Source organism: Megalops cyprinoides, chromosome 25 (genome assembly GCF_013368585.1).
Source record: "Megalops cyprinoides isolate fMegCyp1 chromosome 25, fMegCyp1.pri, whole genome shotgun sequence".
Taxonomy (NCBI): domain Eukaryota; kingdom Metazoa; phylum Chordata; class Actinopteri; order Elopiformes; family Megalopidae; genus Megalops; species Megalops cyprinoides.
Genome location: NC_050607.1, coordinates 8865086 through 8882867, shown reverse-complemented (window position 1 = coordinate 8882867; position 17782 = coordinate 8865086). Strand labels below are relative to the sequence as shown.

General features: G+C 45.3%; 1 protein-coding gene across 1 annotated transcript in view; it reads right to left on the bottom strand.

The window, feature by feature from the left end:
• Window positions 1-1331: 1331 nt before the first annotated feature.
• LOC118771680 (pleckstrin homology domain-containing family A member 5-like) overlaps window positions 1332-17782 on the bottom strand; it is a 66752-nt gene continuing 50301 nt past the window's right edge. Inside the window, exons 11-30 of the mRNA XM_036519687.1 lie at window positions 17018-17504; window positions 15289-15372; window positions 15043-15162; window positions 13333-13386; window positions 11685-11765; window positions 10306-10368; window positions 8855-8935; window positions 8418-8567; window positions 8164-8265; window positions 7866-7977; window positions 7496-7521; window positions 6931-7080; window positions 6041-6161; window positions 5301-5416; window positions 5035-5175; window positions 3992-4873; window positions 3788-3873; window positions 3509-3621; window positions 2867-2986; window positions 1332-1836 (exon numbers count right to left, since the gene is read on the bottom strand). Coding sequence (XP_036375580.1) covers window positions 2877-2986; window positions 3509-3621; window positions 3788-3873; window positions 3992-4873; window positions 5035-5175; window positions 5301-5416; window positions 6041-6161; window positions 6931-7080; window positions 7496-7521; window positions 7866-7977; window positions 8164-8265; window positions 8418-8567; window positions 8855-8935; window positions 10306-10368; window positions 11685-11765; window positions 13333-13386; window positions 15043-15162; window positions 15289-15372; window positions 17018-17504 — 3079 coding nt within the window. The 3' untranslated portion in view covers window positions 1332-1836; window positions 2867-2876. The remainder of the gene's footprint in view (window positions 1837-2866; window positions 2987-3508; window positions 3622-3787; window positions 3874-3991; window positions 4874-5034; window positions 5176-5300; window positions 5417-6040; window positions 6162-6930; window positions 7081-7495; window positions 7522-7865; window positions 7978-8163; window positions 8266-8417; window positions 8568-8854; window positions 8936-10305; window positions 10369-11684; window positions 11766-13332; window positions 13387-15042; window positions 15163-15288; window positions 15373-17017; window positions 17505-17782) is intronic.

The following is a 17782-nucleotide window of genomic DNA, read 5'->3' as shown; positions in this document are numbered from 1 at the left end:
TTGTCATTTTGTAATCACTTTATTTTCAAGGGAATTCTTCATTGCTTGTAGAACTACTAATTGTAGGACTACAACTTCCAGGCTATTAAAGCTCACTTCATTCGAATTTGACTCGACCACTAGGGGGTGGCATAACTCCTTCTGGAAGGGAGATTGATTGATGAGCTTGATAAACTTACCATTTTCACTTGCTTGAAGACAGCCTGTGCTGTAACTGTTTGCTGACTACAGCCTACTCAATAAAATATTCCATACTGTTACTGCATTTGGAACAAACAGAAGGTTTTCAGTATTTTGTTTGTATTCAATGGGAATCATCACCTCTTTTCACCTCTTTCTCATCACATCAGTCACAGAAGGCTTTGAACCTGCCATCCACAAGCTATAATATGGTAAAAACATATTTTTATAATGATGGTGGTGGTGGTGGTGGTGGGGTGGGGGGGGGCAAGGAGGAAGATAAGTCACTAGAGTTGCCGGAATACAAGAGTCTGCTAGGTGAATAAACAGTGTAATGTTTGTGGAAATCTTTGACCAATACCTGTGTGTGAGTGACAGTCAAAAAACACCTAATTTCGTCCTAATTTCTTTCTCTCTGTGTGACTCTGGTGCCTCTGGGTAAAAAAAAACTAGCATCACAGAGTAATACAAACACAGAATAAAAACATCCACGTTTATTTAACATGTTATAAAACATGAGATAAGAGCATTTGCATGTTAGCAATAGAGAGCATCTTACACATCTATCAGCTCTGCTCATTGAATGCTGTACAGTATGTACACCTTTACACTTTGTACACAAAAACTAAGTCCTGGATTAAGGACACCTGCTTATTGCTTTATTATTTTACATGTGCTGTTTTATTTTTTTCCAGGTTCAAGACTCCAAAGCAACCAGGAACAGAGCCTACCCTCTCAAAACTCTTCTACTTTTAAAACACCCCAGCAATAGAAAACAAACCAAAGAAGCAGATTCAAAGGCAGGAATAGTCACGTTTCAACAGTGAAGATAAATACACCCCAAAATTTTACAAATCTGTCCATCTCCACCAATGAAGCAGCACCTTATTGAATTAGAAATCAATTCTACACACACATACACATTCACACACAGCAATATATACATTTCCAGTCACACCGACACACTATAACTCTTAATTCAGTTTGTACACTGAATTACTTATATAAGAGCAGGGTAACATAAAATATATAATAAACCAAATTAATTTTAAAAACCTACACTAGATTAAATTAAAATGAGTATCGAGAGTAATAAAATCACACAGAATGGTTATATTCTCAAATAATTAAACTAAAATTGGTATCGCTTATGTTTCTGTGTGTGTGAGAGAGAGTGAGAGAGAGAGATAGAGAGAGAGACAGAGAGAGAATATGTGAATGTGGGTGCCTAAGTGACTGGTGTGAGGAAGACTCTCCACAGGGGTCAAAGGTCACTGTGGTTGATGCGCACCTGCATGTTTTTAATGAAAACTCTTCTTTAAGCTATAATCTAACTCAGAGATTATTACATTAACAATATAACAATATAATCATACTAATACTAGCATGAAGAATAGATCATGTCCTCTTGTGTTTTTTTTTTCTCAGAGGGTGAGTTCACAGTTTTTGTCACAAGCATGGACCAGGTCATGTGACCACATGACCATCTGCGCAGTTCCATGTGCACAAACTGTGGCAGAGCTTTCTGTTCTCCATCCTGCTGATCTGCGCAGCGAGCCATCCTTTCGCATCATGTCTCCAGCCTGGCCTCTCTCAGCTGTCAGTCTGCACTGCCACCTGCTGGCAGGGTGGGGAGGGGCTGAGTGAGCTGCAGTTCTGGGACAAAGCAGACAGCAGGTTTGACCTTAGAGCTGGACCCCTGCAATGAGACTATCCGAAGCTCAGAGCGGGTGAAGAAAATGCACCGCGCAATGGGAACCAATGAAAGCTCCTCGCTCTCGCTCTAGCAAAACACACTGATTCAAATAGAAGTCAAGTACCAAAATGTCTGATATACCATGTCTGAGCCAAAAACAGTCCACAGTTTGTATAAAAATCCATTCCACAATGATTTGCAAAGTAAATACTATATATGTGTAAAATAAGATCTCCAGATGAATTATATGCAATTACTGTCAATCAGGTTTGGGTCTGAATCCAATTATTTTCAGCATATGACATCTTTCTCTCCTTCCATACAGAAAACCCGTATGCATCTTGAATGCCAGTGTTACCAAATGAACAGCCATGTTTGTGTATGTGTGTGTTATGTGTGAGTGCTTCACCACTTTAATTTCCGGTGTCTGTCTGAGATGAGCCACAGCTCAGGGTAGCATGTGACGCAGCAAAGAAGCCACTAACTGTCCTGAAGTTTTCCGCCGACTGATATGCTAATGGAGTGTTTTTAATGGAAACCGCCGGTCAGAGTTGGCAGCGAACTCCTGCTGGGAAGGTAATTGGTTGCGTTTTGGTGTCTCCGGGGGTTTTAAACTCTCCCTCTTAAAACGCAGGCCGCCACTGACTGCTTTGCTCTAGCGTGCCATTTCCACCACAGAGCTGCCACCCCACTCTGTGAGCCGCAGTCCCTCTGTGCATAAGTGAACTAAGTGCCTGCTTAGGGCCCCCGTGGCCACCAGAGGGCCCACAAGGGTAAAACATGCCAGGCTGACATTGGTATGATGTAAGCAGCACAGCTACAATTAATAAAATTGATAATGGGTGTGTTAAGATTTACAGTAGGTGTGCGAATGATCAAGCATTGACAATAGTCAATAGTATTGGCAGCGCCGAGTCGGTGGGGGGCCCCCAAATCAAATTCTGCTTAGGGCCCCATAAAGGCTTGGGCCGGCCCTGGGACAGCTCTTACCCTATGTCCTCTACACACACATGAAGTGGGAGCCTTCCACCAGCTGGGGGGGTGAGGGCGCAGAAGGGGGGGTCGGGGGCAGAGGTGGAGATGGTAGGCTTGTCACTGTAGACGAAAGAACTAACAAACAGAAACAGACACAGAACAAATATCAAACAATGACCGTGACACATAAGTCTGGCGGCGGGGCTTCAGGACCAAAGCTGAACCGCATTGGCCAAGCAGGTAAGAAGGTGAGGTCAGTCATCACAATTACAAGCATTTTCTGTGTTTGGGGATCTTTTGAAGAAACTGGGAGGTGCAGGTTTGAAAAAGAGATCACTGTGTCACAGAGATTACACAGGGTTTAAACAGGAATTGCCCACAGTACACATAGATGATGAGATTTTGTTGGATAAAAAAGAGCGGATGTGAAAACCCATGCAGCTAAAGCAATTTCTACCTCTTCCATAATGCATTCACAGAATGAGGTTTTACAGGGTTGAGGATGACTGGATTACACCCGCTAATATTTAAACTACTGGAGCATTTTTCAGAACTAATAAACACTAAAACATACAAATTCCTGAAAACAGGACACTAAAATGCTGTAAATTGCAACTGATTGTACATTTCTCCATCCCTCCCCTGTCTCTCTCTCACCCATCTCAGGCTCCAGCTCATAGGAGATGCTGATCATCTTCTGCTCTTTTTCTGTGACCTCCTCCTCTTCCTCACCCCTGGCGGTAAAGTCCACTGCCGGTACCACATTCTGTCTGCTGGGACACATCACAGGGAAGTTACACACACACACACACACACACACACACACACACACACACACACACAAACAGACACGTATACACAAACAGACACGTTTACACGGAAACACACACCTTGTACATACATGGAAACACATGCTCACACTAAAAGAGAGGGTACCTGTTTTTGGTCATGAGACCTTTGATTCCATCAGCCTCCTCCTGTCTGTCCCACTCATCCTGAGGCTTTGACTCTCCACATGGCTCCTGAGACAGAGGAGGAGGGAGGGAGGGGGATGGGTAAAAAAGCTTTTAGAAGTGTTGCACTAAACACCTGTCAAACACACTATAAATAAACAGGCTGAAAAATACAGTGAGGTCATACATTTCCTTTGGTGCTGAGGCATTCTCGGTTCAGCTGCACCATCTCCTTCATCGGGGCGATTTCCTCCACCTGTGCCTTCTCCAACTCTTCTTCCTTCAGCTCCTTCTCCGTCACCGGTGCAATCTCCTCTGCCTGGGTCTCCTCCTCCTCTACCTCCTTCTCCTTCACCAGCTCCAACTTCTGCTCCTCCTCCTTCTTCTGCCCCTCTTCTTTTTCCTTCACCAGCTCCATGTCCTGCTCCCCTTCTTTCTCCTTCAAGAGCTCCCCATCCTTCTCCTCCTCCTTCTTCTTCAACAACTCTACCTCCTGCTCCTCTTCCTTCTCCAGTTGCACCCCCTGTTCCTCCTCCTTCTCTTTCACCAGCTCCACCTTCTGCTCCTCTTCCGCTTTCTCCAGCTGTACTCCCTGTTCTTCCTCCTTCTCCTTCACTAGTCCCACCTCTTGTTTCTCCTTCTCCTCCTTCTCCAGATGCACTCCCTGTTCTTTCTCCTTCTCCTTCTCCTTTGCCAGCTCCACCTCTTTCTCCTCTTCCACCTCCTGCTCCTCGTCCTCCTTCACCAGCTGTACCTCTTGATCCTCCTTCTGATCCTTCTCCCCTACCTCATCCTGCTCATTTCCCTTCTGATCCTCCTTGTTGTCCTTCACCTTCTCCTGCTCCTTCACCTCTAGCTCCTGCTCCTCCTTGCTGACCTTCACCTTCTCCTGCTCCACCTCCTGGTCCTGCTTCTCCTTTAACTCCACCAGCTCCCCCTCCTTCTCCCTCACTTCATGCCCCTTTACTTCCTCCTCCTTCACCTTTGGCTTCTCCTTCACCTCCTGGTCATGTAGTGATGTCTCCAGCTCCTGAATGTTGATGGAGATTCCCTCACTCCTCTTTCGGCTCTGCAATAAACCCCCACATCGTCCACAGTGAAACCAGAGAGACATCACAGACCCACGCAGGCTTAACTAGTGACAGTTTCATTTTCTTTCATTTCATGTCAGTTACACAACATGCAGGTCCAAAGAGGCCTGCTACTCCACACTGCCCCCTGGTGGCGTACCTGCAGAGTGCGGTAGGGGCAGCGCGAGGGCGGAGTCTTCCTCTCTCTCAGAGGGCCCTGCCTGTGTCTGCGGATCCTCTCCAGCTGCTCCTCCACAGTCATCCTGCGCCGTGCCACATCTGCGACACACAGCTGCTCCACCTGCAGGGGGCGCACAGGAGCATGAGAACACACACATACACATACACCAAGAGACATGAACAAACGATCATTAACAAGAAAGATGTCAAGCAGCGATGACATCACGGTCGTGAGACAAACCTTACCATTTGTGGGTCGGGCTTCTTGCTCTTCCTAAGTGTAACGTAGGAGGCGATGGTCGAGGACTCGGGAACAGGTGACCTGGTTCTCGGGGACACAACCCCGACAGGATAGGACCCACCTGAGCACAAACAAGGCAGTGGCATGGAGCTACAGTTATGGAACTGTGCTAAGAACCAGAAAGCTGCAGACAATAACAGCCATACAGAGTCACAGTTCAGATGATAGGAGTTACACAGGTATTGTAACCCAGAGCAAGGTGTTCAGCCTGACTTCCGCTAGTGTGTTTATAAAAATATTGAGAATCTTGTTTCAGCAGCTTATTCCATTTTATGCCCCACATTGAAACATTTATTTATTTGTTGTTTCAGTGCTGCACTCCCTGAGACTACAAATGCAACAGAAATAAATATGCTTGGCCCAGGAACTGATGTTCTAAGGGATGCCACTATAAAATAATTGGGAGGAGGCATACAAGTTTTTACTTAAATCACACCGCCGAGGTAGGACACCTTCCTACAAGAAATGGAGGGCGTGTCCCAGCCTAAATTACCCCCTAGTCTGAGGCAGAAAGTATGTTGATGTACATGTGTGTTACAGGACAATAAACAATCCACCTCCTTAGGTGCTGAGTGCCATCGGGGAGGCAGTGGGTACCATTTTAGTCTCTGAAGCTCAGATTCTGGAGTCTGCGCAGACAGTATCGCATTGAATAACAGACCATGGTGCCTCTGTGTGGACGCACCTTTGGTGCTGGACGCCTCTTTCTCTGTCATGGTCTCGGCCTTGTCCTCCCCACCGCTCTCCTCCACCTCCCTCACTGTGGTCAGCTCTGGCTCACTCTTACACAGCCGGTAGTCTGCGCCCTGTGGAAGGAGAGCAGAGCTCAGCAGATATACACAGACAGACACACACAAAAACACACACACACACACACACACACACAGACACACACACACACAGATACACATACACACACACACACACACACACACACACACACACACACACACAAACAAACACAAACACAAACACAAACACACACACACACAGATACACACACACACACACACAGATACACATACACACACACACACACAGATACACATACACACACACACACTTGCAGATATACACACACTATGATGACATAAATAGTGGTGCAATTGTACATTTTAATTCAAGTTCATTCAACAATGGTAAATGAGAATAGAGTGAAATTAGTTGTAGCAAATGGAGAATGCATGTGCACAACTGAAATACTGTGTCATGAAAAATGACTAGAATCAAAATATGTCCTGCAACAGAACCAAGTCAAGATGAAGATGACAACAGGTCCAAATTTTGAGGGGGGGGGGGGGGGTGCAGGCAGAAAGGGGGAAAAAACTGATCTTCACAGTGATGATGAGTAACGCAAGGTGAAAGAAAATTAATCAGGAGTTATCACTGATCCTCACAGTGATGGTTTTTAATGCAAGCTGAAAGAAAAAAAATGATGACCAAACACTGATCCCCACAGTGACAATGAGGAAAGCAGGCAGAAAGAAAAATAAACGATGACTGATCACTGAGCCCCACAGTGACAATGAGACACTGTATCCACAACGGGTCAGGGGTCAAGGGTCAGCAGCTTACGCTGTGCGCTGCGTTCCTCTGGCCGGGCTTCCGATCCTCCGGCCGGTGGGGGGGAACGCGGCCCGTGGGCAGGGGGGGCACCACAGGCGGAAACTCCATGATGTCATAATGCTGCGGGAGGGGGGGCCGAGGGGGCGCTACCAAGTCCTCCTACAGATCACAGCGGGGAAGGGTAACGCCCCTGCAGGGCGGCACTATGCACAAACCCCCGACCCACGCTGGCACTCAGGCACAGATTATTACAGCACCCAAAACGGAAACATTCCCCAAACAAGGGTCGAACCTATCAGCAATCGGCGCAGAGAGCCACATCCTGAATGACTTTCAAAAAAAGGTTTTGGACAGCACTGTCTTCCATGCAGGGGGCAGCAGGGGGAAGACATAGGCTGTCAGAGCGTAGAGTCAGAGCTACTTCTGTTACACACATGTTCCCGTGTGTGTGTGTGTGTGTGTGTATGTGTATGTGTGTGTGTGTGTGTGTGTAAGCATGTGTAAGAATGTTCATGACCTCCATTAAACAAAAAACACTTAAATACTTGTATCAGTCCCAGCTGGGCTCACCTACCTCGCTCTTGTATTTAGTGGATAAACCTGCAGATGAGAAAGATAAAGAAACAGAGAAATATGAAACCAGCAGGGACTGTAAGCACTCAAGCAGACAGTTTAACGTATTCCATCTCCACTCCACACAGTTACAGCTTCTTATCTTGCTTACTAGAGAACAGCAATTAAACATCAGTCATACCTGAAAGAAGGTTTCGAACAGTATCAATTATGCATATCATTTCGTCATATACAAATAATCAACGGCATCAAAAGACAACTTGCCCGTGCTCAATGCTTTTCTGGTGTGTGTGTGTGTGTGTGTGTATTTACTAATGTGTAAGAGACTGCCTCTCACATTCCTCCCGCCAGCAGGAGGCGCTGTGACTCACCAGCATTGTCAGTGCTTCTCTGGGGTCTGTTCTTGCTCAGGGCCTCTGTCACATCCTGTATCCTCCACAGCTCCTTCTGGATGCGCACATGCAGCTGGCTGGGTGGCTCCGTCTGCGCAGTGATGCGCATATACACATGCAACATTAGCTGTGTAGCCGCTAATTAGGCAGCCTTTTCCAGGGACACATTACACGGTTAAATTGTACAGCCTAGAATGTGTATACATGCACATGTGGCACTACAAATTTATTATAAACGAAGGGGAAGGCCCTTTGTGGGCTCCCAGACAGAGCTTACCTGAGGCGCCCCCAGGGCTTCCAGCTGCTCCAGCAGATTATTCCTGACCTGAGTGACATCACTCTCCAGCCGGTCATATTCCCTCCACGACCTCTCTAAGGCCTGCAAAGAGAGGGAAGGACATCTGTGCTGGTGCAACTGGAAAGATATTTGGGTGAGAGCTGTGTCTATCTTTGTATGTATGTGTGCGTTAATGCATGTGTGTGTGTGTGTGTGTGTCTATGTGTGTGTGCGTGCGTGTGTGATGTACTCACGGCGGTGACGCGGGTCAGCTCTCTGCACGTGCTCAGTAGGCCGCTCTGGAGCAGGTCTCTCTGCTGCACCACGCTCTGCATGGCTGCGGGGTCGCTGGCGCTCGACTCGATCTCCTGACTGGCAGACAGCAGGGCCGTCTCCAGGGTGTGCTGTGGAGGGGCCCAATAAGACAGTCAAACAGACAGTACAGCAACTATAACAACACTACCAACTGAACTGCACAGCTCAGCACAGCTCAGCTTTTACACCAACATTACCGCTCCCACGCCAACACAATAAAACTAGCAGCATGGCTCCAACACCAATAGCAAAGGCTCTACACCTAGAGCACACCTTCTCTACCAAGACAACCACATCTGAAGCATAATTATAAATGAAAGCTACTGCTAAAGCTGGATTAGACACACTGATAATCTTCTGAGGCTGGATTGGATACCTTCTCTCTGTGGAGTTGCTGCAGCTTTTCCTCCTGTGTCCGCACGACTTTGTCCTGCTCACACAATCTGCTCAGCTTTGCCTAAAAACAACACAGTCACAGGTCAGAGGTTAGGTGACTGTATGGTGATGATGTCACAGTGCTCATTTTTTCAAACGTCAAGAATGTCCTTCTATCTTGTCCTTGAGAAAACCAAGATTTAGGCAGTGAGTGCCTGATGCATTTCTTTTCAGGGCAGTTTGCTATGGATATGAAGACAAAAACTTGCACATACATGTTATAAGCCCCACTATCTTTCCAGCAGCCATTAGGAGTGACTGAAGAATAGAATAAAATAGAATAAAATAAAATAGAATAGAATACAATAGAATAGAATGATCTTTATTGTCATTATAAACAACAGGTTATTATATCCCCAATGATGTGGAGAGGTAAGCAGGGTTTTCTTTAGTAAGTAAGCACTTTTCTTTAGCACTACATTTCCATGCAAATCTTTTCAGGTCTTTGAACATGCTGATCAAAGATTGGAAATTCACCTGCGGAAGGACGAGAGGGCGTGGGTTATACCCTTTAACACCTATGGCTGCTTTCTGACATTGACCTCTACCCTACAACTATCTTTTAATATGTAGTTTACTGGAGTTTGTACATTGGAATGCACTTTTCTAGAAAGAAAGAATTAGTAGCTGAAAATGGGCTCTGAAATGGTTTAAGAGAAACCATTTAAATGAATGAGACATTCATACGACCAAGTCATCAGGCCTTCCAATGCTAATTTGTAAACGCTCACAAAATTCCAACGAGTCTAAGTGTAATGTTCTCACAGAATGACCCGGGGTGACTTTTAAAAGATCTATCTTCTTTTCCTCTTAGGGTTGGATTTAAAACTTAAACCGATATGGTGACCGTGTCTCATATATTGTTTTTTTCTTGAACTTCTCCAATTATTCTAAACAGTCCTACCGCTGCTCAATTTAGAAGCAATTTGGCAGTAAGCGATGACTGGAGCCGCTTTAATCCTGGGGTGCTTTAGCAAAGCTTTATCTAGTTTGTTCCACTCAGTTTGGCGAAACTCTTCATCAAGGATCTGACAGGTTTTCTGCTGAGCCTGTCAAGGTCAATCCAGCACCTAAATTACATCTATGTCAAAGACCTGAACTCTGCTGAGGCTGAGGATGATACAGATTCTTCATTTAAAATCAGACATCAGGGAAATATACACATATATGCCCTTTGATTCTGTTGTACACTGTTTATTCATAAAAGACACGTGCATGGTTGTTGAACCAGGTAGGATAAATGGTCCACTGAAGTCAGATAAAATAAAATACGAGAGTTAAGGTGAGTTAATTTCAGAATTAAACTACAAAGTTTGTACGGCGAACCTAAATGCTGTCAACCTTTAACAGAAAAAGAAATGGTGCTATTTGCTTCCACTTGAGCATACTTACGTCAATGTCGAGCTCATCTGGCCGGTAGATGTAGGAATTGTCCCTGTAGTCCTCCGGGGGCGTCTACAAAAACGAGCAGCAGTTAGAAGGACACGGAAACCATGAACACACCCTGAAACTTCAGTAAATACAGTCATGAGATCTAATGCAGCTCCACAGTTACTTTCAGGTGCTTCTACCCATCACTGTAGACAAGGTCCAGTGTTTCCCAGCAAAGGATCATGGGTGTTTTGTCCGTTTGGGTACAGGACTTTAAGCCAGCTGTCTTTGCTCTGTTCACACATACTTAATGCCCATGTCGCCTCATCCCTTAGGACACAGCAGAAAAGCTGCTTCACATTATCTCTTTGCTTGGTAGATGCCCATATAGCAGGGAATAAATTTTCCATGTTGTCCATTTACACAGCTGAATATTCGGGATAAATACAACAGCAGCAGGCTTCCGGATACAAGTAATTCATTTGCCCCTCTGTCCCACTGCTGCTCACTTCTCCCCACTGCTGGGCAAGTTGAGAAGCTAAAGCTGTTACTACCCACTACCTTGCCCCTTCTGAAATATGGCTCTGTGTTAATCATTAAACTCCTCCTCTTAAAGCATTTCTCAGCCTCATAAAGGACTCGTAACTCACATGGTCAGTGTAATGTTTAGATGTCCCGAGTATAACACCCCCCTTGAGTTGAATCAGTTTTAAACTGCATTTGATTCCACGCTCAGAGAAGATTTATGTGCATGCATACTGGTTGATCCCAATATGCAGACACAGGCATGCACTGCATTTTACTTTACACAGCCCGGCTGGAGGAGCATGTTTAAAGCATTCAACAGTGAGCATGCAGCCCAAGTCCAGGGGGCAGGTGTGCCATGAGAAGCACAGAACACAAAGATGGCCGACATTCAGACACACTTCTGTTGGCTCCCTGGGAGTAGCTGGTGAGGGACCTGGGGGGGTGGGGGGGTGGGGGTTAGGGTAGCAACACTTTTACACCCATGGTGACAAAAGTGGCGAACAGGACGGAATTTGGATGACAGCAGTGTATAACACACCCCTCCTCGTTTAGACTGTAGATGTTCGCCATCTCACTTCCTGCGTAAGGAGGTCTCAGAAAGCAAAAAAAGCAGACCAGTACAAGTGACTCAGGCCTAGCAGCGTAGCAAACACCACAAGCCATGCCCACATCACTTCAAACCAAATACCGGCTACACCAAAAATTAAGCTATAGATGAGATGTATTCCAAAAGAAACACTGATAAAATATAAAGAGGACATTGGATTGAACTCAAGGTTGTCAAAAGGGTGTGGGGTGGTTGGGGGGGGGGGGGGGTGGCAGCTTTTACACTTGATGACATATAGGAAGCCGTTGATTGGCCAGGACCTTACTTGCTGGTACAGTTGAGGCCTTGGAGCCAAGTTCTCAATCAATGTGTGACTCATGATGATTATAGGGTCATTCTCTTTCATCTATTTCAGATAGGAAGGAGCACACACACACAAACACACACACACACACACACACACACACACACACACGCACACGCAATCATCAGAGAACAGCTAGTGAAGAGTGTCTTCATTAATCTGTGAATCACTCTCTCCATTTCACTCTCTCTGTAATAATTTAAATGTGATTTACTGCCCTGGAAAATTGTACTGTTTCACCAGACACTGATAAATCATGAAAAACACACATTCAAAAGCAGAAAAGAGAATAACAATGAACAATTGAGTGACAATAACCATAAAAAACAATAATATTCATAATACCAATAATAATTCAAAGAGGAAAAGCTTTCTCAGACTCATGGTAAAAGAGAGAGCACTTTACAGCAACACATGCCTCAAAGAATCAGGATCCGCTTTGCAATAACATATAGCGACAAACTCACTTCATCCAATTAGCACTAACACATATAGTGACAAACTTGCACATAAAACAGAGAAAAAAATCCAGCCTGTGTGTAATCATTTTCTCTAAACCAAAGAGATGCCAGATATTATTCTGCACCCAAAAGACAGATTTTTCACTCCTAAAATAAGGACATTCACAACTAAGGGCAAGTGTGTACCAAGTGCTTTCTGACAACACAATTACTGACAACTCGATCACTCAATGCAAACATAAGAAAAACTAAACATTTTTTGATGCTTAGACAAATTTCATTGAATAGAAAGAGCTACATATTTATGTAAGTTTATTGGTAAAAACCAATACATAAATCAACACAGTGCTGCCATGTTATAACTCATTATAAAAAGCTATAATGTGGTTGTTCAGATGCATTCCTGGCCTATTCTGTGACATATGTAAATAGGCTGTACTTTTAAGCTCACTTATAAAGGAGAATGAGGCGCATTACTTATTGTGATATACTTCTGTTGTGGTAGAACAGGGAAGCACTGTAGTAAGAGTTTCAGATATTAGAGGGAAGACCATAACGACTGTGGTGAGGAGGGGGTTTAATGTCACAGGGAAAATTCTGTTTGCACAGTCCAGTTCAGTCCAGTTTTAGAGGGCTCTCTCCAAGACATGAAAAACTGTAACTTTAAAAAAGCCTATACAAACTATGGGTCATACAAACATGGCCTGAAGCAGAGCCCGTTTACGGCTCTGACACAAGCACAGACAGGGCAAACAGAGAGGACACAGACACATAGAAAAGATACAGGGCACAGACGCAGGACAAAGATACAGGGCACAGACGCAGGACAAAGATACAGGGCACAGACGCAGGACAAAGATACAGGGCACAGTCACAGGACAAAGATACAGGGCACAGACGCAGGACAAAGATACAGGGCACAGTCACAGGACAAAGATACAGGGCACAGTCACAAGCACAGACAGAGGGCAAACATATAGGGCAAAGATACAGTCCAAAGAGATAAGACACAGGCACAGGGCAAAGAGACAGGACACAGACTGAAAGCACAGATATGGGGCAAAGATACAGTGAAAAGAGACAGCAGAAAGACACAGGCACAGAGAGAAGGCAAAGACAGAGGACAGAAAGACAGCGGTTTGGCCTACCTGGCTGTCCAGGTACATGAGGTTCCTTTGGAGGTGATGCAAAAGAATCTCATTCTAGTGTTTGCAGCAGAGGCAGTGAGAAAGAAAGTCAGAGAGACACACACACACAGACAAATTTTGGAAAAAGCAGTGTTTCACCTGGACACCCTATTATCCTGAGATCAGTTTGATACATACAGTGCACAACTCCAGAGTGATGGCATATCACTGTCACATGTGTTGAATTATGTGACAGATGTATCTCATGAAATGTATAATCCAACACATGACATGTGACAAAATATTTCATAAATGACATGAAGCCACCCAAGCAACACTCCCCGGTCTAGAGGAATCACACAGAATGACTCAGTGATGTGACTACCATGGGAAGTGTATTTGTCAGACACCACTACAAGTTAGGGATCATTGTGAAAAAAAAAAACAAAACATTAACCACTCCCAAAAAGGCAAAAAAAAGATTTCAAGTAAAATCCAAAGTAAAAGTCTTTCATAAGCAGAGTAAGGACACACTTGCATTTCTGAGTGATCATGACAGAATGCCATGTCCTTGAAGAAGCCCTCTTTTTGCACACAGACATGACCTATGTAAATCTAAGCAGCTGTTTCCTTGACGACGTAACCAGCATGCTGTGAGTTGTAACCATTAACCCTTCATCATGTGGATATCAGCCTGAAGACTAACAGTCCGTTTCATTTCAAATATGATGTCAACATCTGCCCTTCACATACGATTCACATCAATCCACTCACAAACTATCCTGTCTATTTATTTAACCCTTAGCCAGAAACATCAACAGAAAACATATTTTTCTTTTATGGTCACAAGCTGGGGAAACAAGGCTGGTAGGGAACTGCAGGGGAAATTTTGACAGCCTGTTGTTGACCAACAGTTTGACCAGGACAGCAGTAACACCCTCAATAACTGCCATATCTTTCGTGATCGAGATCAAGAAATATTGAAAGATAGCAGCTTTTCACTTTTGTTTCTGTGCTTGAGATTCTGCCAACAGTTAGCGATGTCTTTATAATACAGGGCATATTCAGAGGCTGGCCACTGCTTTTCCCAAGCTGAAAGAACGCAGCACAACAAAACCACACCATCTCAGGCTTGCTGGCTACATTTCATAATTCAGATTATACTACTAACTTCAAACGTAGGATGCTGTCCGAGTTCACATGCGATAAATTTCACCGTAATGGCCACAGTAATTAACCTACTACCTAAGGGTTTATAACAAGTATTTATAGCAAGTACTAGTACTGTGTAATTGGAATGCTAATATTTTCTGTGTATCTGCTTAGAAAATAAAACTGGAATGAGCTACAAGGAAAGGAAAAGCACACCACAGAACAAGTACAGTGACAAACCAAGGCCAGGATGGCTGTCGCAAGGCTACATCACTAACGGGCTTCACTGATTTCCGGTCCATGCCCACATTACACACACACACGCACGCATACACGCACGCACACACACACACACACACACACACACACGCACACACACACACACACACACACACACACACACACACGCAAATCTCTTTTAATGTGGAGATGCTTAATGGATGACTTTAATATAAAGATGCTTAGCAAGTGACTGATGAACACAGAGATGCTTGACGGGTGGAAGGGGTGAATGCGGAGATGCTTAATGAGAAGGCTGTTGTGCAGATGGTGCAGGGCACAGGATGACCTGCGGCTGACCTTTGGGTTGGAGGCATCGAGATTAAGCTGCAGGAGCTGTGCTAGCGTGTGTTCCCGCACGCTGTTGAGCTCGGCCTGCTGCCGGCGCAGTTTGATCAGCAGCAGGGTCAGCTCCTCTGGCTGCGGGCGTGCAAACAGCATGATTAGGCTAGGCCACGCCTCCCGAACCCTACCACTCCACCCACGGGTCTCCGTGTTCAGGCGTCTGGCTTTATTTCCACTGCGGGTCTCAGCTCTGACACTCACCGTCTTGCCCTGCAGGTACTGCGGAGTGATGGTCTGAACAGCCATCCCAGCGGTCAAGGTCCTGCGGTCAGGCGGGTAGGCATACTGCAGGGCAGACAGGGGAGAGAGTGCGGTCACGGTCAAGGGCAGAGTCAAATAAAGGAGAGTGGACCAAACACACATCAGCCATCTACCACGATCTGTAATTAATCCAATGCTGCACAGCACTCCAAACAAAACACTACATTCTGCCTACAGCCCAACAACAGACTGTAACCCACCACTACCCCAACACCACCAGCCAAAACACAATACTCTATCTTTAACCCAACAACAGAGCAAAAGAATCCACAACCCCAACACCACCAGCCAAAATGCGATTCTCTGCCTTTAACACAACAACAGAGCAAAACCCACTGCTACCCCAATATTAAAAGCCAAAACTTCACATCTTGCCTGTAGCCAAGAGCCACATACTGGAGCCACACACTTCCTATCACAGGAAAGCATGTCTTCAGCCAAAACTGTGCATTGCTCAAAAATTCAAACTGCTACTGCACTGTGGAAAAAAACTACACTGTATTCTAGCTCCATGTAGACACTCACACACCAGGGGTTGAGGTTAATTGCATTTCAATTCAGTTAATAGACTAAGTTAATTGAAAATTGGCCATCGTTTTCTGTGATGATACATCAATTAACAAGACTGAATTTCAACTAATTTCCTGAAGTGTCTGAACTGAAATGGAACTGACCCTAACTGTGTATCCAATCATTGCATTCTGCAGCCAGGAAATTCCACATTTTGCTGTATATGAACGACCACATTCTGCCACATCATATATAATTGGCTACACTTCCCTAAACAGTTTTGGGAAATCAAGTGTTCTGACTGACCGATTGGTTAATTTGAACGTCGTTCACAGCAGAGGAGAGCCGAGCTAATTAAACACGGAGCCCTCGTGGCGAAAACCAGCTGTAAAGCCTTTCGTTCCAGGACTGCTTCCAAAAGCGCGAAGTCGGAGCACCCACGCCTGCCTCTGCCAAACACAACATTCTTCCGCAGTAGCCTTACGCAGCCGGCCCCAGGTTTGCTTTTCATTTCCTGTCTCTGAGAATGTGTGAGCTTTCAGCCCTGGCAGCAGCGCGGGCAACACAAAGGCACCAGTGTGATTGAAACGGACAGCACATTCACACAGTCCTGAAACAGAGGAAAACCCCAGGCTGCTGGTACAACGCAGACACTAAAGAGGTCCAGTTCATATACAGTGCCAGTCAAAAGACTGGACATGCCTACTTGTAGAAGGGTTTTTCTTCATGTTTACTATTTTCCACATTTTAGAATAATAGTACATAGACATCAAAATGAACCCATTGTGATAAAACACTAAAGGAATTATGCAGTGATCAAAAAAGTGTTAAACAAATGAAAACTTATAAAATGTTCTATTTTATATTTTACATTCTTCAAAACAGACAAAAATATTCTTTTTTAAATTAAAATGTTTTTTTTTTTGGAAAGAAATTCATACAGAGGCAAATACATATAGTGAATTTGATGCCTAATAAACACATGTCAAGCATTTAAGAATAAGTTTTTAGATCAAAATGTCTTTGAATGGATATTTCCCATCTTCTTAATCAGGTGTGTCCAAACTTTTGACTGGTACTGCATGTGAGTCTTTTGGAGCTGCACTTCCAGGCAGGTGTGGACTGTTTAATAGGTATTTAAGGGAAACTAGGGTCTCACCTTGGTCAGGTGCATTCTGTGGCGGCGGTCCAGGGTCATGCCCCCCTGGAAGTGGTGTGAGGTGAGCGTGGGGGGGAAGTCCGTGGAGTAGGGCCGCAGGGTGGAGTAGCCCTGGTAGTGGGCCAGGGAGCCGTGGGAGGGCGAGGGGGGTATGGAGGGGGTGGCGTAGTCAGAGAGGTTGCTCATGGTTTTGGCGGTGGGGAGGGTGCTGTAGGCACCCCTGGGGAGCCCCTGCTTGGTGTAGGCCTGTCTCTGCTGCCACTCGTACAGCTGCCACATGGTTTCGTCTCGCATGGAGCGCCGCTTCTCCGCCGCCGACGGGGGCGGCCCCAGCACCCGGTCGTACAGTGACGGGGCGAGGCTGCAGATGCTGTCCGGGCGCATCACCCTGTTCCGGGGCAGCGTGCGGTAACCCTCGGGGTAGCGGGGTACCACCTGCGCCCGCTGACTGGGCATCTTCCTGGGCAGAGTAAGGTAGGAGGCAATACTGGAAACAGAGAGGAGCACAACAGCCAATGGGAACCGAGCTTACAGCAGGGCACGTCCAATTACAAACGAAAAAGTCATGGTAATCATTCCCAGCTTTCAGCTGGGGGGAAAACAGCACTTTTCACTTTTTTTTTTGAAAAACTCATTTTTGAAAAGACATGAGGCTTTCCCTTGTGTTACTTCAGTGAATGAAAAGCAAAATAAGGGGAGGAAAAACTACTTCATCCAAAATGGCTGCCTGCTTCTCCCACAGATTTACATGGCAGGAGGCCTTAG